This window comes from Salvelinus fontinalis, chromosome 30 (genome assembly GCF_029448725.1).
Source record: "Salvelinus fontinalis isolate EN_2023a chromosome 30, ASM2944872v1, whole genome shotgun sequence".
In the NCBI taxonomy this organism is placed as follows: Eukaryota; Metazoa; Chordata; class Actinopteri; order Salmoniformes; family Salmonidae; genus Salvelinus; species Salvelinus fontinalis.
Window position 1 is genome coordinate 28,593,863 of NC_074694.1, and position 20,646 is coordinate 28,614,508.

Here is a 20,646-nt window from a genome sequence, read left to right on the forward strand (position 1 = left end):
AGGACCTATATAATAGGCGGTGTCAGAGGAAAGCCCATAAAATTGTCAAAGACTCCAGTCACCCAAGTTATAAACTGTTCTCTCTGCTACTGCACGGCAATCGGTACCGGAGCGCCAAGTCTAGGACCAAAAGGCTCCTCAACAGCTTCTACCCCTAAGCCAATAGACTGCTGAACAATTCATAAAAATCGGCACCGGACAATTTACATTGACACGCGACCCCCCATCTTGTACACTGCTGCTACTCGCTGTTTGTTTGTTATCTATGCATAGTCACTTCGCCCCCACCTACATGTCCAGATTACCTCAACTAGCCTGTACCCCCGCACACTGACCCGGTATCGGTGCCCCCTCTATATAGCCTCGTTATTCTTGTTGTGTTACTTTTTATTTCAGTCTACTTGGTAAATATTTTCTTCTTCTTGAACTGCACTGTTGGTTAAGGGCTTGTAAGTCAGCATTTCACCCGTAAAGTCTACACTTGTTGCATTCAGCGCATGTGGCAAATAAAGTTTGATTTGAATGGCATTCATACATGCACAGGATCACTGTACACACACACACACACACAAAGACATATGCAATCACACATTTACAGACACACTCTGTAAATGTGTGATTGCATATGTCTTTGTGTGTGTGTGTGTGTGTACAGTGATCCTGTGCATGTATGAATGCCATTCAAATCAAACTTTATTTGCCACATGCGCTGAATGCAACAAGTGTACACACACAGACGTTGGGCTTGCTCATTACCATACACATTTAAGGCAACATCATCCCCAGAGCAGCTATTGTTTCCTCCTCAGTAACAGCAAATTCATTATTTCATCATCTTTCACAAAATATTTGCCAACATCCAACGCTCGCGTTCTGCATTAAAAAAAACATCTCTTTGTTTTCAATAGAAAGATCATCAAATGTGACACATCCGTGGCCTAGGCTCAGCTAGCTCTGGGCCAGGTCCAGACTATTCTGATTATGTTATATTTGAACTAGTCAGAGCTTTTTTGTACAGCGAAAGTAACAAGCTTACAATTCACAAAATACATTATCATGAATGAATTTGAAACTGTTATAAAATTGTGTACAAATTATGGTGCCATGTTTTTTTGTTTTTGTTGTATATATGGAAAGTAAAAAGATATTTAAACAGTGTTTCTGAAACTTTCTAGAATATTGTTGACTAATCTTTCAGTCAAAATAAATCAATTTTCTCAGCTCTCCAATTGTCTTCAAGGGTTGCAGCCCCCAGTACAGAGCCCCTGGTACAGAGAAGAGAAGCATTAAAACAACATAAATCTAGGGGGTCAAATTAAATTCAAAAGCTTTACCCTTCAACGCGAACAAGATAGATAACTGCAAGTTAGCACTATTTTACTTGTTGTGTTCTCACCATCTCTTTGATATAGCCTGAACAGGCAGGTCATGTATTATTGTAGACTAACAAGGCTATTGAAAGGAGCAGCGAGTGATTCATCAACAGCCAGATAGACTGGGAGAGGAAATGCTGTCATTTACAACAACAACAGTGGCATTTACAACTGCTCATTATACAGAGACTGATCAGTTCATCGAAAGGAAGGAGGCAAAGACAGACAGACAGACAGACAGACAGACAGATGTTTTCGAGAGGGGATCCGAGGTGATTAGCTCACTTAAGCAGACACCCATGATGAGATGATTCTGGGCAATCTGAAAGTTAGCACTTTTCATTCAATAGTGTAAATGGTTTGCAAAATCTTGAGAGACATGCCCAAAAAACCTCTGAACAACATATAGATGTTGCTCTTATGAGAGCTACAGCACAGTATGACTCAAGATGTTATACTTCAATCAGCCACAGTGTTAGATGCACACCCTTTACTCTTGTAGCCTGGTCCCATCTGTGTAATGTGTAAAATATTCTTCAACCAGCTCATTTATTGTTTATATATCTATTGGATTATCTAGTACATCTGCTACATCATGTACGTTTGTCTAGCCACCCAGTTCCCTCTCTCTCTCTCGCTCTGAAGTACGTAACTATGAGATACAGTCTGGTCTGATAGCATAAGCCGACACTCTTCTGACAGGTAGGGTAATTGTAGGTTACCAACTGTGGTAAAAGCACTGGACTCACCTCTTCCATCTTCTGAGGAAACCACTAAGAGCCCTCTTGCTCACCTCCGAGTGGGAAAACACTGCAACTACCATAGAGACCGCACAAAATGGCAGACAAAGGATCAGGACTCCCGCTCACCTCATAATGGGAAAACACTGCAACTACCATACAGACCGCACAAAATGGCAAACAAAGGATCAGGACTCCCAGGGAGTGGGGATGTTAGTTTCACCATAATGAGTGGAAGTAGAAGCACTATTAGGTGGACCGATGTTGTAATAAGATGTTGCATGTACGGTTTGTGTGCTAATCTCTAACAATAGCATTGAAACCATAGAAATAAATGCTGTCTATGATTGAAACATTCTTAGCTGGAGAACTCCAGCTAAGGCACTTTGAAAGAAGGCTGTATGATAAGTTATATTGCTCATATGATCTAGTCCTTTATTTAAAGAACATTCAGCTATATTCATCACCTTCATCACCTGCCAGACTTTTCCTGGTCAGGTCACCTATAGTAGTTGGCCTGTAGCAACAGTGGCCTGTTATACTTGAGCCTCAGGCATGAAAGTAAACATGAAGTTACAACAAAGCCCAGAGAGAAGGATAATATGGAGATATGAAATATTAATGTGAAAAACAACCTTGATCATTAATCTAGACTAATGCAAAGTTATTTATATTTTTGCACTGACTATGTAGAGGACTCCACACACTCACTCACACAGACTCCAACACACACTGACACTCCAACACACACACTCACTTTGCTCACACACATTCCTACTAACTCTACACACACACTTACTTTGCTCACACACATTCCTACTAACTCTACACACACACTTACTTTGCTCACACACATTCCTACTAACTCTACACACACACTTACTTTGCTCACACACATTCCTACTAACTCCACACACACACACACACACACACACACACACACACACACACACACACACACACACACACACACACACACACACACACACACACACACACACACACACACACACACACACGCAAACCAGGCCAAAGACCCCCTCAGAGACACCAATTCTCCTTAGCCGAACCACAAAAATGGAATGGTCTACCATTGTCACGCCCTGACCTTAGAGCGCCTTTTTATTTCTCTATTTGGTTAGGTCGGGGTGTGATTAGGGTGTGCATTCTAGTTTTTATATTTCTTTGTTGGCCGGGTATGGTTCCCAATCAGAGGCAGCTGTCTATCGTTGTCTCTGATTGGGGAATATACTTAGGCAGCCTTTTTCCCACCTTTAGTTTGTGGGATCTTGTTTGTGTGTAGTTGCGTTCTGCACTGCATGTAGCTTCACGTTCGGTTGTAGTTTAATGTTTTTTTCGTGTTCATCTAATAAAATGATGTCCACTCACCACGCTGCACCTTGGTTCGATTCTTCCGTCAACGAACGTGACAACCGTATCAAAAGCTTAGGCCAAGTCAATAAAAATAGCAGCACAACATTGCTTAGAATCAAGGGCAGTGGTGACATAATTTAGGACATTTAAGGTTGCAGTGACACATCCATAACCTGAGCGGAAACCAGATTACATACCAGAGATAATACTATAGACATCAAGAAAGCCAGTCAGTTGATTATTGACATGTTTTTCCAACACTTTTGATAAACAGGGCAAAATGGAAATCGGCCTGAAACAAGTTAGGATCAGCTTGATCTCTCCCTTTAAATAACGGACGCACAATCATTATGTGCGTCACGCTGCTGCTACTCTGTTTATCATACATCCTGATGCCAAGTCACCTTACCCCTATACCTATCTAACCCTACCACACATTTTAAATATGGTACTCATGTTCTATTTCTCCTATGTTTTTCTTCTACTTGACTTTATTTTATAGTATAATATGTTTACTACTGATATTGATTACTGCATTGTTGGGAAAGAGCTTGCAAGAAAGGCATTTCACTGTACTTGTGCAAATGACAATACAACTTGATTTTGAAGCACCACAGTTTTTTCAGGGCTGTGTGAGACAGAGATATAGTAAAGCAAAGTACATGCAGCGGAACAGTAGTGCTTATGTCATCCCTCCCTCGTTCCCTCTCTCCTTCTCTCGCTCTTTATTTCTCTGTCCACTCCGGGACACAACATTTGCCAAATTAGGCAGAAAATATAATCCATTTGGAGGACTGCAGTAAAGAAGGAGGACGCGGAGTGATAAGAGCGTATAAAGAGAGAAATTTTCCATTAAAAATATTCAGCAGAGATTTATCGGCCGTACACACTCTGTGTGTGTGTGTATGTGTGTGTGTGTGTGTGTTGGAGGGAGGGAGGCAGGAAGCGATACCCTTCCCAGTGTCATTGAATCTGTTTAAGTAAAATAGCCTCTTGTCATGGACTAGTATTCTTACCACAATCATCATAATAACAGAGATGACTAATAATACTAGCAATGGACATTTTTTAAATATGATCATAGTATCATCTCACATCCTTCTCAAACCATCATCTGTCCAGTCATCCTGCTGAATGAGTTTGCAAAATGACCCACTGGTTTGTGATTCATTAATATACATACTATTCAAACATAAAATCCCTGTGAGGCCTGCTGTAACATCATGAGTGACAGAGCAGTTAGCTAACCAGGGCACACACACCTTCATTAGTGCACACTCTAACCTCTGGCTCTCCGGAGTGGATAAATATTTCATCTTCATACGTACAACACGTAAATGTAGTTGACACATGACTCTAAATTACATCCCTGGTACATGTACAATACTCTGACCTACGAGCTACGACACAGACTTGACCTTAACGAGATCGAACATGCATACACAAATCCTGCTTTACATAACTGATGGGAGAGAAGGTTGTGTGCACAGACACAGACAGACAGACAGACAGACAGACAGACAGACAGACAGACAGACAGACAGACAGACAGACAGACAGACAGACAGACAGACAACTCATATACTTTGACATATGTGAGTAGATTAGTATGGATGACTTTTGTCGCATCATTTGTAGACATCAATACTCACTAGCCAAATGAAGTTCTCAGTCATATACCCTTAAAAGATGAGTGCAGCAAGGGTCTTCAAGGGTATCATATTATACCCTTGAAGTTTGAGTTCTGGAACATTAACAGAGTTACAGAACACTGAGAACTACATCACCCATGTATTACTACTCCAGGTAGACCAATAAAATGTGAGATGTTTATCTGTGCACTAAAGTCCATCTCACCCCGCCACACACTCCTGCTCTCCCCAGGAAGGGAAGGTTTGTTTATGATTGGGCTGTGAACTTCTAAAACACTAGGAAGGTCGCTTGTAAAAGCCACTCCTACAATGTACCTCATATTTCTCCTTTCCATCCAGAGAAGAGGATTTGGAGCTCGATAAATGAACAGTGATGTTGTTGACTAATGATTGGAGAGCAACATGTTGTTGTTTATTATCAGTGGTATGGATTAAGTACTTGAATATGTTTACCTCTGGAAGAACCTGAGGTAAATCTACCATAATGGTAAACAGTTTTATGATTACAGCACATATTTTGTTCAAGAGCAGCAGGAGAAAGCTAGGATCACATTGACTTGACTATGTATCCTCATCACATGCAGCCTACAATCATCCAAGCTCATTCCGAGCTACCAAGCTAATTTCTGCATAACCTCAGCCATTCTGCATTCAAACTGTACAACCTTCTCGTTGTCATAACCTTCAAAGATGGATTACAGCGTTTTGTTACAAGCTCTGATAAAACAACTGGAGCTATGTGATGATAGACAGATAGATGACTGCTGTCACTGGATGAACACTGTCACTCTTGTCTGACAAACTGCCAGGGACAACTTTGCATTCAAACACCAGGGAAAATGCTGATACTCACTCACTTTTGTCTCACTCAATCTCTCACTTACTCTCTCTCTCTCTCTCCCACCCTCTCTTTCTTCCATCTTATTCTCTCTCCCACCCTCTCTCTCTCTCCTGAATGAATAAGTCACGAGTCGGGTTCGTAGCATTGCTCTAATGAGTATGGCAGGAAGTGGCAAAGTGAGGGAATGAGAAAACGGATAAACGAGAGAGAAAAAGAGAGAATTAGATGGGAGACGTGGAGGAGGTTAGAAACACAGCCCCATAGTGTTTCCAGGAACTATAGTAAATGAATGGCTTGAGTTGACTCGGACTCTGAGGTACGGCATTGGTGATTCCACTACTAGCCCCTCACAAGACAAAGATCAAACAGCCTAGCAAGGCTCTGCAATCTAGAGCCGCTGCAATTCTGATTAAATTACCAAGAGAGAAAGTTGGGCAATTTCCTGTCACCTTCCAGCCTTAACATCATCTTCTCTGAATTGCCGTTATTATCTTTGTATATCTGAGTTATTTGATGGTTATTTCCTTCCAAATATATTTGCAGATCGTACAACGTGTTCTCAGTTCTCTGACTAGCCTAACGTGTTCTTCTAAAGCTGGAAATCTAACAAAAGCGATCTTTGGCTTTTACAGTGGGGATCCAATTTATGATGAATCGATGCAACTAAAAACAACGATCATCATAGTAATCAACATCCACCACAAACAACTACCACCATGTCGATAATCAAGGGCCTTCATTACCATTACCATAACCATCATCTTTACAGACTTGATCATCATCTCAATTAGGAATCAGATTAATAATGGGCTCTGGTCTACTTATGGATATGATATCCCTCATTTGCATAGCCAAAGAAGCCAATGAGATGCAAACTCAGGCTTTGGCAAAAGAAACACGCACATACACAAAGAGTTTGCAGACTGAACTACGTAAACCCTCCACCACTCCATTGTATGAATCCTCTCAGTGCGTTGTGAAGTCAACTGCATGCAATATAGAGATTATCATCATTAGTACTTTTCCCACAGTGCACCTCTGGGGAATGGGACCTATGGGATCTATGTGATGGGAACAGCACACGTTGGAAGCATGTCAACGAGGATGACTCAATTATTCATTGTTATAGCTGATTTATATTTCTAGTATGTGCATGTTCAAGGGCTTGGCTCCAACAGGAAGCCAAAGGTAGCTTATATAATGCCTATTGAATACTCGATTAGTGTGTCTGTGACTCTCTTTCAAATCACCCTCACACACACTCAGCTTGCCTCTGAGAAACTAGTCTCAGGTATCCCGGAATATTTGGAATTGAAATGAGAGAGCAGGCGAGAGAGAGAGAGAGAGAGAGAGAGAGAAAAGCAGTTATCAAATCTCATTAGTGTTATAAAAATATGGGAAAGTTTGCAGCAGGCCTGACTTTGTGTGGAAGCGATTGGCTCAGCTGCTTTTTACTGATCAAAGGGAATCACTCATTTAGAATAAAAAAAACAGTACATTCTGTGTGCCGTGGCTCATCTAGAGTACAGGGCTTCACTTGGCATCAGCACACAAGAGGTAAAATAAATCTGTGTACAGTGTGTGTGCTCAACTAAGCAAAGAGTTTTCCCATGAATCATAACATTGCTTTTACTTTCCTTTAAGCAATTAGTCTACTCTAGAAGATATATATATTTATTTTAGCTACGCTGGGAATGTAAGTGGATTTGATATGTTGGTTCTGTCAGAGACGTTTGGAGGGAAGGAGGGAGGGTATGTTATCACTACAACATGCCAAAGTGCATCCGTCATCTCCACCTGGCAAATGAAGGGCTCTTCAGTTCTGTTATTATTTGACTTGTTTCTCTGAGGGAGAAGAGAAAAGCCATTTTTGTTATTTTTTCCATGACACACATAACTTCTTGTTGGTATCGTATGAGAATGCAACAATAATTTCCAACTGCCGTTATAGTCTCATGAAAGGAGATGGAGAAAGGGAGAGTGTAGGGGAGAGACGGAGAGCTCATCTGAGGAGAACAAAACAGGAGTGATAATAGTGAGAACCATCACAACGTCCCTCTCTCTATGGGCATCCCAGGCCTTGTTCTGTCTACATAGAGTCATTTTAAACGGAGAAGAAAAGTGGCTTTTGAGAAAGGCAAAGACAGAATGGAGAACAAGCAATTTGCCTGCTCAATAAATGCCCTGTAATCTAGTGGCAGAGAAGAACGCCACGCTTCTCTGGCTCCCATTTCTCTCTCACTTTTCTCTCTCTATTTATCTTCTCCCCCCCCCCCCCTCTCCATCATTTTCAGTTCAGCAGAGAGTGAAACGGAGCTGTGTGGTTCTGATGTTGTGTTCTGCTGGGTGGGGCTGGTTTTTAGGCCCTGCTGTTGTTGGAACAGTACAGGAACAAGATGTTTAGAATGACTGGCCGAGGGTTGCTGTCACCTGGTTGGCTGGTTGAAAATGGGAACATTTAATTATTTAAACACATTCTACAACAAATTGTTTGTAATGCCATTAGTCTCTCTTTCAAATGCTATTTAAGAACAGGTGTATGGACCTTCTGTATGAGAAATACTTATTCTCACGTATCTCGCATACAGTTCCAACGTTTTGGCCTGAGTGACCCATCACGTCTGTTTTTAAGCCTTGGAGAGGAAGATACAAAGCGCCTATCACACACAGCCAACAATGGCAAACCGTTCTCATCTATCTAGTCTATTAAGAACAATAGTAATGTTTCCGTAGGGATCTATAAGACAAATAGACCCCTGAGAACACACCACAAAGGCACAAAAGACTATACAGGACACAGCCATTGTCTGAGGCTAGACTAAGCAATAGTTTCAAAGCGCTAGTAAAAACAGGTGTCATTAAATCAATGAAAAATATTTACGTAACCATTTAACTAGAATATAGAAGTTCAATGCTAAATCCGTCAACTGAACTTCCCAGCAAAACCTTGAATGACCTCTGATTCCTTTCTGTACCAATCAGATCATTGATGTCTTATCAGCCATAACTTTTCACTCTCCAATACCAGCCTCCTGTCACTACTTATCAGGGGTAAACATCTGGAGGCAGCTGCCCAGGCCTCTACTATTCTGTCCAGGGGTGCGTGTTATGTCTTCACACCACACTGCAGTGGCAGAGATACAAGAGCAGACTTGTATATAGTTCAGTTCGGGAGCAAGCCAATCACGCTCGACTATCTCTCTGCTGAGGTTGTGTCACCTGTCGTGTCCCATCATTTCTGGTTTCACCTCGCTACACTGTGTGGCACGCCCTGACCATAGAGAGCCTTTTTATTCTCTATTTTGGTTAGGTCGGGGTGTGACTAGGGTGGGTAATCTAGGTTGTTTTATTTCTATGTTGGCCTGGTATGGTTCCCAATCAGAGGCAGCTGTTTAGCGCCATATATTAATACTGTCATATTAGGCAGCCATTTCCCCACTGTTTTTTTGTGGTATCTTGTTTTTGTGTTGTTGCCTGTGAGCACTCCAGAGCTTCACATATCATTTGCTGTTTTTTTTATTGTTTTGTGCGTTTCACGAATAAAAAGATGTGGAACCCATATCACGCTGCGCCTTGGTCCGAATGTTATTTTGACGATCGTGACACTGTGGCTCCTCTTCCTGACAGAGGAGAGTGGAACCGAGCAGGGCAGTGACACATATCCCCTCGGGGGGGAACAGGAAGGAAGGCGACACAGTGAGAGACCTGAGGTTTCACGCCTAGTCAATGTGCTAGGTACAATAAAAAGCAGTTATCGAGGCCAGGGCATATGTTGGGTGTTAGTTTTTACTAGTTACTCCATTCAACAACCAAACACAGAAATGGGATACCAGAAAATTAGGATGTCTTGATCTGCAAATACAATTTGTGTTTGTTTATTAGACTAGGATCTGGTGTTAGTGTCTCTTACCTGGTATACATGGTAGGCGTTAGAAGCGCGTCCTTGCAGAAACACAGAGGGAATCCAGACATTGATGAGAGCACGGTGAGCCCTGGGGGAGAGGAATACGCAGGAAAGCTGTCATTCATCAAATATACTACGACATTAAAGAGAGGGTCTTCAATAGATTCAAGAATTCACTACTACTACGCTTATATGAAGATCACGTTGTCAGGAAGCATAAATCAGAACCATGAAGCGCTACGATATTTGCCTGGCTACCCATCCATACCACTCCGGCCAAACGCGACGGCCACTAGCGTTTCTTCTCCACGATGAATGTATGGGGAAATCGACAGAGCAGCGGAATTCAATTCAGGATGAGTCGTCAGGCAAGCAGAGTATTAAACCATGAGAACTTTCACCTCAGGAAGGAAAACAAATGGCATAAAAAACTACATAAATACCTACATTGTCACGCCCTGGCCTTAGTATTCTTTGTTTTCTTTATTATTTTAGTTAGGTCAGGGTGTGACATGGGGAATGTTTGTGTTTTGTTGGGTTTGGGTGTTTTTTATGGTAAAGGGGTTGTTGGGTATAGTATATGGGTTTGTGTGGAGTACATGTGTCTAGTGTTGTCTATGTATGTTTAGTTGTCTAGGAGAGTCTATGGTTACATGAATGAGTTCCCAATTAGAGACAGCTGATTTCGGTTGTCTCTGATTGGGAACCTTATTTAGGGTAGCCATAGGCTCTCATTGGTTGTGGGTAATTGTCTATGTCAGAACGTTTGTAGCCTGTGTGTGTAGTGCACAACGTTATTTAGCTTCACGGTCGTTTGTTGTTTTGTTCGTTTTGTTAAAGTGTTTCGTGTCGTGTTTATTTTTCGTCATCTTTTAAAATAAAAGAAGATGGCTTACTTTCCAAAAGCTGCGTTTTGGTCCATCAATCCGCCACACGATCGTGACATACATAAAAAACTCCAGGAGGAGACCTTTCATTAGGGAAATGGAAAGAACGCAAAGGGAGATAAAATGTGAACCTCCTACCAGAGGATATTACTACCACCTTGCTGGAACAGTGTTTCAGACACTCATGGTTTGTTCAAAATCGCACACTATCCCTATATAGTACGCTACTTTTGACCAGAGCCTTATGGGTACTAGTTAAAGGTAGTGGACTATATACGGAATAGGCTACCATTTCAGGCACCCAGTAATAGTCAGGTGTTCCAGCCCTCTAGTCCTCTACCCCTGTTCCCTGTGTTTAACGAGAGACATAACTGATTTAAACAGCACAGTGACCCAGCCTCCCTCCTCCCTCACAAAGGTTGCACAGTGTTCTCTTTTCACCGCGCTAACGAGGACATGAGGAAAGTGGTCAAGTGGGTGACCACCTTGGTTCAACTCTGTTTTAAACCACTCCTCTCCTAATGAGACGACAAGGGTCATCCCTTGACCAGGAGAGCTAGTGTCAACAGGCTTTCTTTACAAATAGCCCTCTACATTTTAGTCATTAGCGGATGCTCTTATCCAGAGCGACTTACAGTTTGCATTCATCTTAAGATAGCTGGGTGAGACAGCCACATGTCACAGTTGCACATTTTAAGTAAGTACCTTTTCCCTCAATAAAGTAGTTATCATAAAGTACTAGCCAGGTTCTATTAGCAGTTAGTACAACACCTGTAAATACACTGCATGTACAAAACATTAGGAACAGTAGGAACACCTTCTGAACCCCCTTTTGCCCTCAGAACAGCCTCAATTCTTGGGGGAATGGACTCTACAAGGTGTCGAAAGCATTCCACAGGGATGCTGGCCCATGTTGACTCCAATGCATCCCACGGTCATGTCAAGTTGGCTGGATGTCCTTTGGGTGGTGGACATTCAAATCAAATCAAGCTTTAATTATACAGCACATTTCAGACATGGAATGCAATGCAACGTGCTTCACAGGAAAATAACTAATAAAAACATTGAAAATAAAAGCTGAACTATTTACTACACAAGGAACATAAGACAAAAAACTAAACGGAAAAAACTGAACGACTAAAAAGCACGCTAAGGAAAAGCAAAGCTAAAAAGATGCACACAGGAACCTGTTGAGCGTGAAAAACCCAGCAGCGTTGCAGTTCTTGACACTCAAACCGGTGCACCTGCCACCTAATACCCCAGTCGAAAGTACTTAAATCTTTTGTCTTGCCCATTCACCCTCTGAATGGCACACATAAACAATCCATGTCTCAATTGTCTCAAGACTTAAAAATCCGCCTTTAACCTGTCTCCACTACTTTATCTACACTGATTGAAGTGGATTTAAAAGGTGACATCAATAAGGGATCATAGCTTTCACCTGGATTCACCTGGTCAGTCTATGTCATGGAAAATATTGTGTACACTCAGTGTACACAGTAATGTATGTTTACAATATACAGAGTATATAGCTTACCATGAAAATGGTTTAGTGTCTTATGACTGGGGATCTACAGGGCTGGGGTTGTCCTCCCCTGATTTTAAAGACTGTCATTCTCACTCATTGTCACAGATTTTCAAACAGAGAGGTAGAGGTAGAGACCAGCAGCGATAGAGGAAGATAGATAGAGGAAGATAGATAGAGGAAGATAGATAGAGGAAGATAGATAGAGGAAGATAGATAGAGGAAGATAGATAGAGGAAGAAGGATATTTTCCGAGATCTGAAAATAGGTCTGAAAACGGTCACCTACCTTCCGTCACCTGAGGTGATAAAGATACACATGATAATGACAGAGCTGAGCCGTGGTGTCAGAGATACACATATACATATACAGTGCATGACTTTTTCCACATTTTGTTGTTACAGCCTTATTCTAAAATGTATTCAATAGTTTTTTTTCTTCATCAATCTACACACAATACCCCATAATGACAAAGCAAAAACAGGTTTTTAGACATTTTTGTTAATTTATAAAATAAATTCTAACTGAAATATTACATTTACATAAGTATTCAGATCCTTTACTCAGTATTTTGTTGAAGCACCTTTGGCAGCACTTACAGCGTCAAGTCTTCTTGAGTATGATGCTACAAGCTTGGCACATCTGTATTTGGGGAGTTTCTCCCATTCTTCTCTGCAGATCCTCTCCAGAGATGTTTGAACGGCTTCAAGTCTGGGCGCTGGCTGGGACACTCAAGGACATTCAGAGATTTGTCCCGAAGCCACTCCTGCGTTGTCTTGGCTGTGTGCTTAGGGTCGTTGTCCTGTTTGAAGGTGAACCTTCGCCCCAGTCTGATGTCCTGAGCACTCTGGAGCGGGTTTTCATCAAGGATCTCTCTGTACTTTTCTCTGTTCATTATTGTCTCGATCCTGACTAGTCTCCCAGTCCCTGCTGCTGAAAAACATCCCCACAGCATGATGCTGCCATGACCATGCTTCACCGTAGGGATGGTGCCAGATTTCCTCCAGACGTGACGCTTGGCATTCAGGCCAAAGAGTTCGATCTTAGTTTCATCAGACTTGTTTCTCATGGTCTGAGAGTCTTTAGGTGCCTTTTTGGCAAACTCCAAGCGGGCTGTCATGTGCCTTTTACTGAGGAGTGGCTTCCGTCTGGCCACTCGTCCTTCTGTAAGGTTCTCCCATCTCCAGAGAGGAACTCTAGATCGTGTTCTTGGTCACCTCCCTGACCAAGGCCCTTCTCCTACGATTGGGGTCTGAATACTTTCCGAACACACTGTATATAGTAGAGATAGACAGACACTGCTCATGTGATAAGAGATATACTGTAGATGTAGATATGGGGAGATAGAAGGTGCTTACGTCTCAAAATCTGATAGGCTGGGGTCGTCAGAAGTCTGGCTCAGGTCACCAGGAACCTTTATTCAAAAGTAAGGAGAGGAAGATGGAGCGAGAGAGAGACGGAGCGAGAGAGAGAGCAAAATGTCACTGTTTATACAAAATGTCACTGCGTTACTATGTCAGCTACCTTTCATCCATTTCTACTTTACACAACCCTCTGTGTCTGAGCAGCAGGGTTGGGTAGATCCTGAGGGAGAGGGAGTCTTTCTGTGTGACCAGTGGAGCAGAGCACTGTGACATTACTGTACTCTGCCCCCCCATCCCATCACCACCACTCTCACATCAACGTACTGTACACACCAGAAAAACAATTGGAACTCATAGTGTAGTGCGTGACCCCATAGGGCCTCTTGTTGTTGTTAATCCCTGGATAGAAGGGAGCGCCAGCGGCAGAGATGGACACTATTACCCAGCGTGGCTGTAAGGGATCCATTCCTATAATCTGTCTGCAACTTCTCCTCAAATCCCCCCACAGCCCAGGGACACATGCAGGGGTAATTCTTTGTGTGTGTGTGTGGCGGGGGCTGTGTTTATGTGTGTGTGGGTTTCAACAGCCTTTTGTCTTTCATTTTCAATGTGTGGAATGTCTATTAATAGAACAAAATGGTCTGGTGTAGAGAGGATGAAGTAGGGCTCTCACACCCCAGAGACAGGGCCACAGGGCTGGGATAGAGGGGGCAACATCTCCTCTACTCCCCTCCTGCTCCAGACCCAGGGACCAGAGAACCACACATACAGCTTGCCTGGTCAGCTAGCCAGTGTGCGGCCAAAGCTGGGCCAGCAGATGAGGGCTGGAGCTCTGGGATAAGAGGTAGCCTGGGGTAGTTGATTTGTTACCGAGTGGCCGGCAATCTCCCATGGGTGTGCTTGTGTGTGTGTATGCAGGCAATGTGTCTGTGTAGAGGGTAACTCACTGGTCCTCTGAGATCAATGAGTTCCTGTTTCATTTGGTTGATGAGGTGGTCCTTGGCCATCAGAGAACGGTACAGACGCTCATTGAACTCTATCAGCTCGCCATGCATCTCAGCCACCTAGTATAAACACACACACACACCGGGTTAGTTACAGTCTGGAACACACACATGATCCTTGCAGCTGTATATGAACTGAAACAAAAGACTCCAAGAACAAGTCAACAATGATACACAGTGGAACCGTAAGATTGACAGTTTGGCCAATCAGCTAATCGGATGCGCACACACACACACATGCACGCACACACACAGGGTGGTTGAGTCCAGGCTGCTCACGACATCAGCTGTCAGTGTCCATAACAGACCTGGACAGGGTGATAGGTTTCTGCCATCAGCATGTCACAAACAGAGACAGCCAGATAGCTGTGACATGCATTCATTTGTCTGGGGACATCAGGTGTCAGGGTAGATTGAGGACAAGGACGTCTGGGTATGACCGGTGAATGATGTAATTTTTGACATGACTGTTGTCATCACTGACCATCACTGACACAGAGTATACCACCTCAAACACACTGGGTTAAAATAAGACATCATAGAGTCTCAATTTAAAGTGAGACAGAATGTTTTAGCCTGGTTGTTGGTTTTAACAGGAATGTTTGGGACAAAAACTACCAAGGAATTCACTTCAGTACCAGGCTAGTTTGAGAATGGTTATTTTAAGAAAGCTCTTTGTCTGTTATTATGAGGGAGAGATATAATTATAGTAGTTAAACAGCAAGAAATAATGAAGACAATTTATAGCACAAAGTTGAATAATAACCTCAACGTGGCATCTGGGAGAGGTGAGGAAACAAACTTTTCCTTTGTTATAGTTTTCCAGCTTGGCTATAATTATTTCATAGTTAGCTAACATTTCAACATTCACCTAGGTTTCTAGGTCACTATTAATAAATACAGTCATTTTTAACTTTCCAGACTTCAGATGAATAAATTCAAACACAGTGACCTCAGGATCAGGTAGAGAGAGTTGGGCATTAAAATGCAGAATTTGACATCTTTGAAGGCAGCACCATCAGAACACTCCTGCTTCCACTGCTTCTACTTTGAAATGCACTCAACATTCAACTTTCCCATCTCAGGAGTTAACCTGCAGCTTCCTTGAAGTTGTCTAACTCTACAGAGACCGGGAGAGACAACGGGCATGTTGAATGATGTGAACACACCCACCCACACAAACACAGGTACGCACACACAGGTACAAACACGGACACACAAACACAGACGCGTGTGCATGTGCACACATACACACGTGCGTGCACACACGACTCAGCTGGCATTTGGAGTACCAACAGCACTAGCGAGGCCCAACAGTGCCGCATCACCTTTGACAGCCTCCTTGTGGGGAACACTAAACAGCACAACAGAAAGGTTCCTAGCTACCAAGTCGGAACAACAGAACTCACTGACGGCACAACGGATCATTCTGGAAAACTCAATCCATTCATCACCTCTATTTATTTGTGCCGTAACTTTCAAATAGGACATTAAAAAAAAGAAATTAATTTGAAGCGTGAAGGAACCCAATTAATTCTCAGTGAGAGGGAGCTAATCAGTTTGTTATTCTGTGGCCGCGCGTGCTGATTTGCATATGTCATTTCAGTCAGTCACAGCCACTTGTAACGCTCCCAATTCAGTTAAACAGTTTCAACCTCATTACTCACCATGCAGCGTTGGTCGGGAAGACAGGACCAAGTCACTGCATTCATTCATTCAATGTTTTGTTTAACTGGGTTTGAATTTGAATTTTGTCCATTTTCTATTTCAGCTTTTCCATTAAAACTCTCAGAAATAGCAATGCATCTTATTGAGAGCAGTTAGTTTTGGTCTATTGTAATTTTTATTTATTTATTGTAAGTTATTTAGAACCTACAAACTAACTTAAAACCTTTTCTCAATAGGGGGTGCTGTTTGCACTTTGTAATAATTTCGTTCCCAAATTAAACTGCCTCGTACTCAATTCTTGCTCGTACAATATGCATATTATTATTACTATTGGATAGAAAACACTCTCTAGTTTCTAAGACCGTTTGAATTATATCTGTGAGTAAAACAGAACTCGAGTTGGAGCAATTTTCCTATGAGGAAGTGAGAAATCTGAAATCTGCAGGCTGTTCTGAGGTCGGTTTATTAATTTGCATGTCTTCTATTGGTTGAGATGCACTGCATACGCCTTCCCCTGGATGTCAGCAAATAGTGAGAATTGGAATGGAGTTGCTAGGCAGATCTGAGGCCTTATAAATGGGCTGGCAACGTGGGGTCCTCTCTTTCTTTTGCCATGACGCAAGACAGACCTCAGGATGGCGTTCTAGAAAACTCCCGTTATAGCCCTTAGATATATCCGGCTCTGATTTTATTCGATATAGGTGTTAAAGACATCATAATGTTGTTATTTTAAACCGAGTTATATCAGTATATTGCGATTTTCGGGGATTTATTTGTGCTGCGTTCTAGTGAGTTGGGCATGTCTGGCCCACATGGCTAATGTTTACTGCTAATTCCAAAGTTGAAGGCGACAATCTACAACCGAGCAACAATTCTTTTGGAAAAAGGACAACTTGCCCAAGATTCTGATGGGAGCTCATCAAAAAGTAAGAACTATTTATGATGTTAATTCGTTGTTCTGTTGAAAAATGTAAAACTCATATTCCGCCATTAATTTCGGTGCGGTCTCGCTTTAACGCACGCTGTATGTCGTAGTAACGTTAATTTAAAAAATCTAACACAGCGATTGCATTAAGAACTAACATATCTTTCATTTGCTGTCCAACCTGTATTTTTTAGTCAAGTTTAAATTTAGTTACTGATTAGATTAGGTGCCTCTCCCAAGATTTCTCCCGACATATTGTTGGCAGCTTGGCTACTATTCTCATTGTATAACCACGATTTCTGCCACTAAATATAAACATTTTCGAACAAACTCTATATGTATTGTGTAATATGATGTTATAGGACTGTCATCTGAAGAAGTTTGAGAAGGTTAGTGAAAAAATTAATATCTTTTGCTGGTTTATTCGTTATCGCTATTGTTGGCTTGAATCAATGCTGTTGTGTGGTTGGCTATTGTAGTAAGCTAATATAATGCTATATTGTGTTTTCGCTGTAAAACACTTAAAAAATCTGAAATATTGGCTGGATTCACAAGATCTTTGTCTTTCATTTGCTGTTCGCTGTGTATTTTTCATAAATGTTTTATGATGAGTATTTAGGTAATTCACGTTGGTCTCTGTAGTTATTCTAGTTGCTTTGGTGAGAGTTGTGATGGTGGCTGCAAAGGTAAACTATGATTTATACCTGAAATATGCACATTTTTCTAACAAAACATATGCTATACAATAAATATGTTATCAGACTGTCATCTGATGAAGTTGTTTCTTGGTTAGTGGCTATTTATATCTTTATTTGTTCAAAATTGTGATAGCTACCTATGCAGGAAAAAAATGGTGGGAAAAAAAAGTTGTGTCTTTTGCTATCGTGGTTAGCTAATAGATTTACATACTGTGTCTTCCCTGTAAAACATTTTAAAAATAAGAAATGATGGCTGGATTCACAAGATGTGTATCTTTCATCTGGTGTCTTGGACTTGTGATTTAATGATATTTAGATGCTAGTATTTACTTGTGATGCTATGCTAGGCTATGCTAGTCAGCTTTTTTACTGATGGGGGTGCTCCCGGATCCGGGATTGTGTGCAAGTAGAAGTTAACAGTAAAATCAGTTGTCAGTCTCTATTTGTGGGCCTTTGAGTTCTATATGGCACTGTTGTGATGCAGGTGATCCTGGCAGTTCCCTCCCTCCCTCTCTCTCTCCCTTCCTCCCCTCCCTCTCTCTCTCTCCCTAGGCTGACAGTAGTGTGAGGTGAGCAGCAGTTAGTGTGAGGCGAGCAGAGTTGCTGTGCTGAGTTGGGAGCCTGTACAGAGAAGTCCCAGCCTAAGCAGAAACGGCCACCATAGCTGACCTGCTATCTAACACAAGTAATTGGATGTGAAACGAGTCTGAAGAGAGAGAACAGAGAGAAGTGGAAAGAGGAGACGACAGGCTTAGCTTTCCCTCAGAGCGGTAGCATGAGAGGGGGATGAATGTGTGGTGGATAGGGGGATGGATGTGTGTGGTGGAGAGGGGGATGAATGTGTGTGGTGGAGAGGGGGATGAATGTGTGTGGTGGAGAGGGATGAATGTGTGTGGTGGAGAGGGGGGTGAATGTGTGTGGTAGAGAGGGGGACGAATGTGTGTGGTAGAGAGGGGGGTGGATGTGTGTGGTAGAGAAGGGGATGAATGTGTGTGGTGGAGAGGGGGGTGGATGTGTGTGGTGGAGAGGGGGATGAATGTGTGTGGTGGAGAGGGGGATGAATGTGTGTGGTGGAGAGGGATGAATGTGTGTGGTGGAGAGGGGGGTGAATGTGTGTGGTAGAGAGGGGGACGAATGTGTGTGGTAGAGAGGGGGGTGGATGTGTGTGGTAGAGAGGGGGACGAATGTGTGTGGTAGAGAGGGGGATGAATGTGTGTGGTGGAGAGGGGGGTGAATGTGTGTGGTGGAGAGGTGGATGAATGTGTGTGGTGGAGAGGGGTGAATGTGTGTGGTGGAGAGGGTGGTGAATGTGTGTGGTGGAGAGGTGGATGAATGTGTGTGGTGGAGAGGGGTGAATGTGTGTGGTGGAGAGGGGGATAAATGTGTGTGGTGGAGAGGGGGATGAATGTGTGTGGTGGAGAGGGGGGTGAATGTGTGTGGTGGAGAGGGGGATGGATGTGTGTGGTGGAGAGGGATGAATGTGTGTGGTGGAGAGGGATGAATGTGTGGTGGAGAGGGATGAATGTGTGGTGGAGAGGGGGATGAATGTGTGTGGTGGAGAGGGATGAATGTGTGGTGGAGAGGGGGATGAATGTGTGTGGTGGAGAGGGATGAATGTGTGTGGTGGAGAGGGGGATGAATGTGTGTGGTGGAGAGGGGGATGGATGTGTGTGGTGGAGAGGGATGGATGTGTGTGGTGGAGAGGGGGATGAATGTGTGTGGTGGAGAGGGGGATGAATGTGTGTGGTGGAGAGGGATGAATGTGTGGTGGAGAGGGGGATGGATGTGTGTGGTGGAGAGGGGGATGGATGTGTGTGGTGGAGAGGGGGGTGAATGTGTGTGGTGGAGAGGGGGATGAATGTGTGTGGTGGAGAGGGATGAATGTGTGGTGGAGAGGGATGAATGTGTGGTGGAGAGGGATGAATGTGTGGTGGAGAGGGGGATGAATGTGTGTGGTGGAGAGGGATGAATGTGTGTGGTGGAGAGGGATGAATGTGTGGTGGAGAGGGGGATGGATGTGTGTGGTGGAGAGGGGGATGGATGTGTGTGGTGGAGAGGGGGGTGAATGTGTGTGGTGGAGAGGGGGATGAATGTGTGTGGTGGAGAGGGATGAATGTGTGGTGGAGAGGGATGAATGTGTGGTGGAGAGGGATGAATGTGTGGTGGAGAGGGGGATGAATGTGTGTGGTGGAGAGGGATGAATGTGTGTGGTGGAGAGGGATGAATGTGTGGTGGAGAGGGGGATGGATGTGTGTGGTGGAGAGGGATGGATGTGTGTGGTGGAGAGGGATGAATGTGTGTGGTGGAGAGGGATGAATGTGTGGTGGAGAGGGGGATGAACGTGTGGTGGAGAGGGATGAATGTGTGGTGGAGAGGGGGATGAATGTGTGTGGTGGAGAGGGATGGATGTGTGTGGTGGAGAGGGGGATGTATGTGTGTGGTGGAGAGGGATGAATGTGTGTGGTGGAGAGGGATGAATGTGTGTGGTGGAGGGGGGGATGAATGTGTGGTGGAGAGGGATGAATGTGTGGTGGAGAGGGGGATGAATGTGTGTGGTGGAGAGGGATGAATGTGTGTGGTGGAGAGGGATGAATGTGTGGTGGAGAGGGGGATGAACGTGTGGTGGAGAGGGATGAATGTGTGGTGGAGAGGGGGATGAATGTGTGTGGTGGAGAGGGATGGATGTGTGTG

General features: G+C 43.3%; 1 protein-coding gene across 2 annotated transcripts in view; it reads right to left on the reverse strand.

The window, feature by feature from the left end:
* Window positions 1-20,646, reverse strand: part of LOC129828957 (sorting nexin-29-like) — a 122,178-nt gene that overhangs the window by 21,183 nt on the left and 80,349 nt on the right. For both annotated transcript variants that reach the window (XM_055890300.1, XM_055890301.1), the window contains 3 exons: window positions 14,608-14,724; window positions 13,655-13,710; window positions 9,891-9,972 (listed from right to left, as the gene is read on the reverse strand). In XM_055890300.1, coding sequence (XP_055746275.1) covers window positions 9,891-9,972; window positions 13,655-13,710; window positions 14,608-14,724 — 255 coding nt within the window. The remainder of the gene's footprint in view (window positions 1-9,890; window positions 9,973-13,654; window positions 13,711-14,607; window positions 14,725-20,646) is intronic.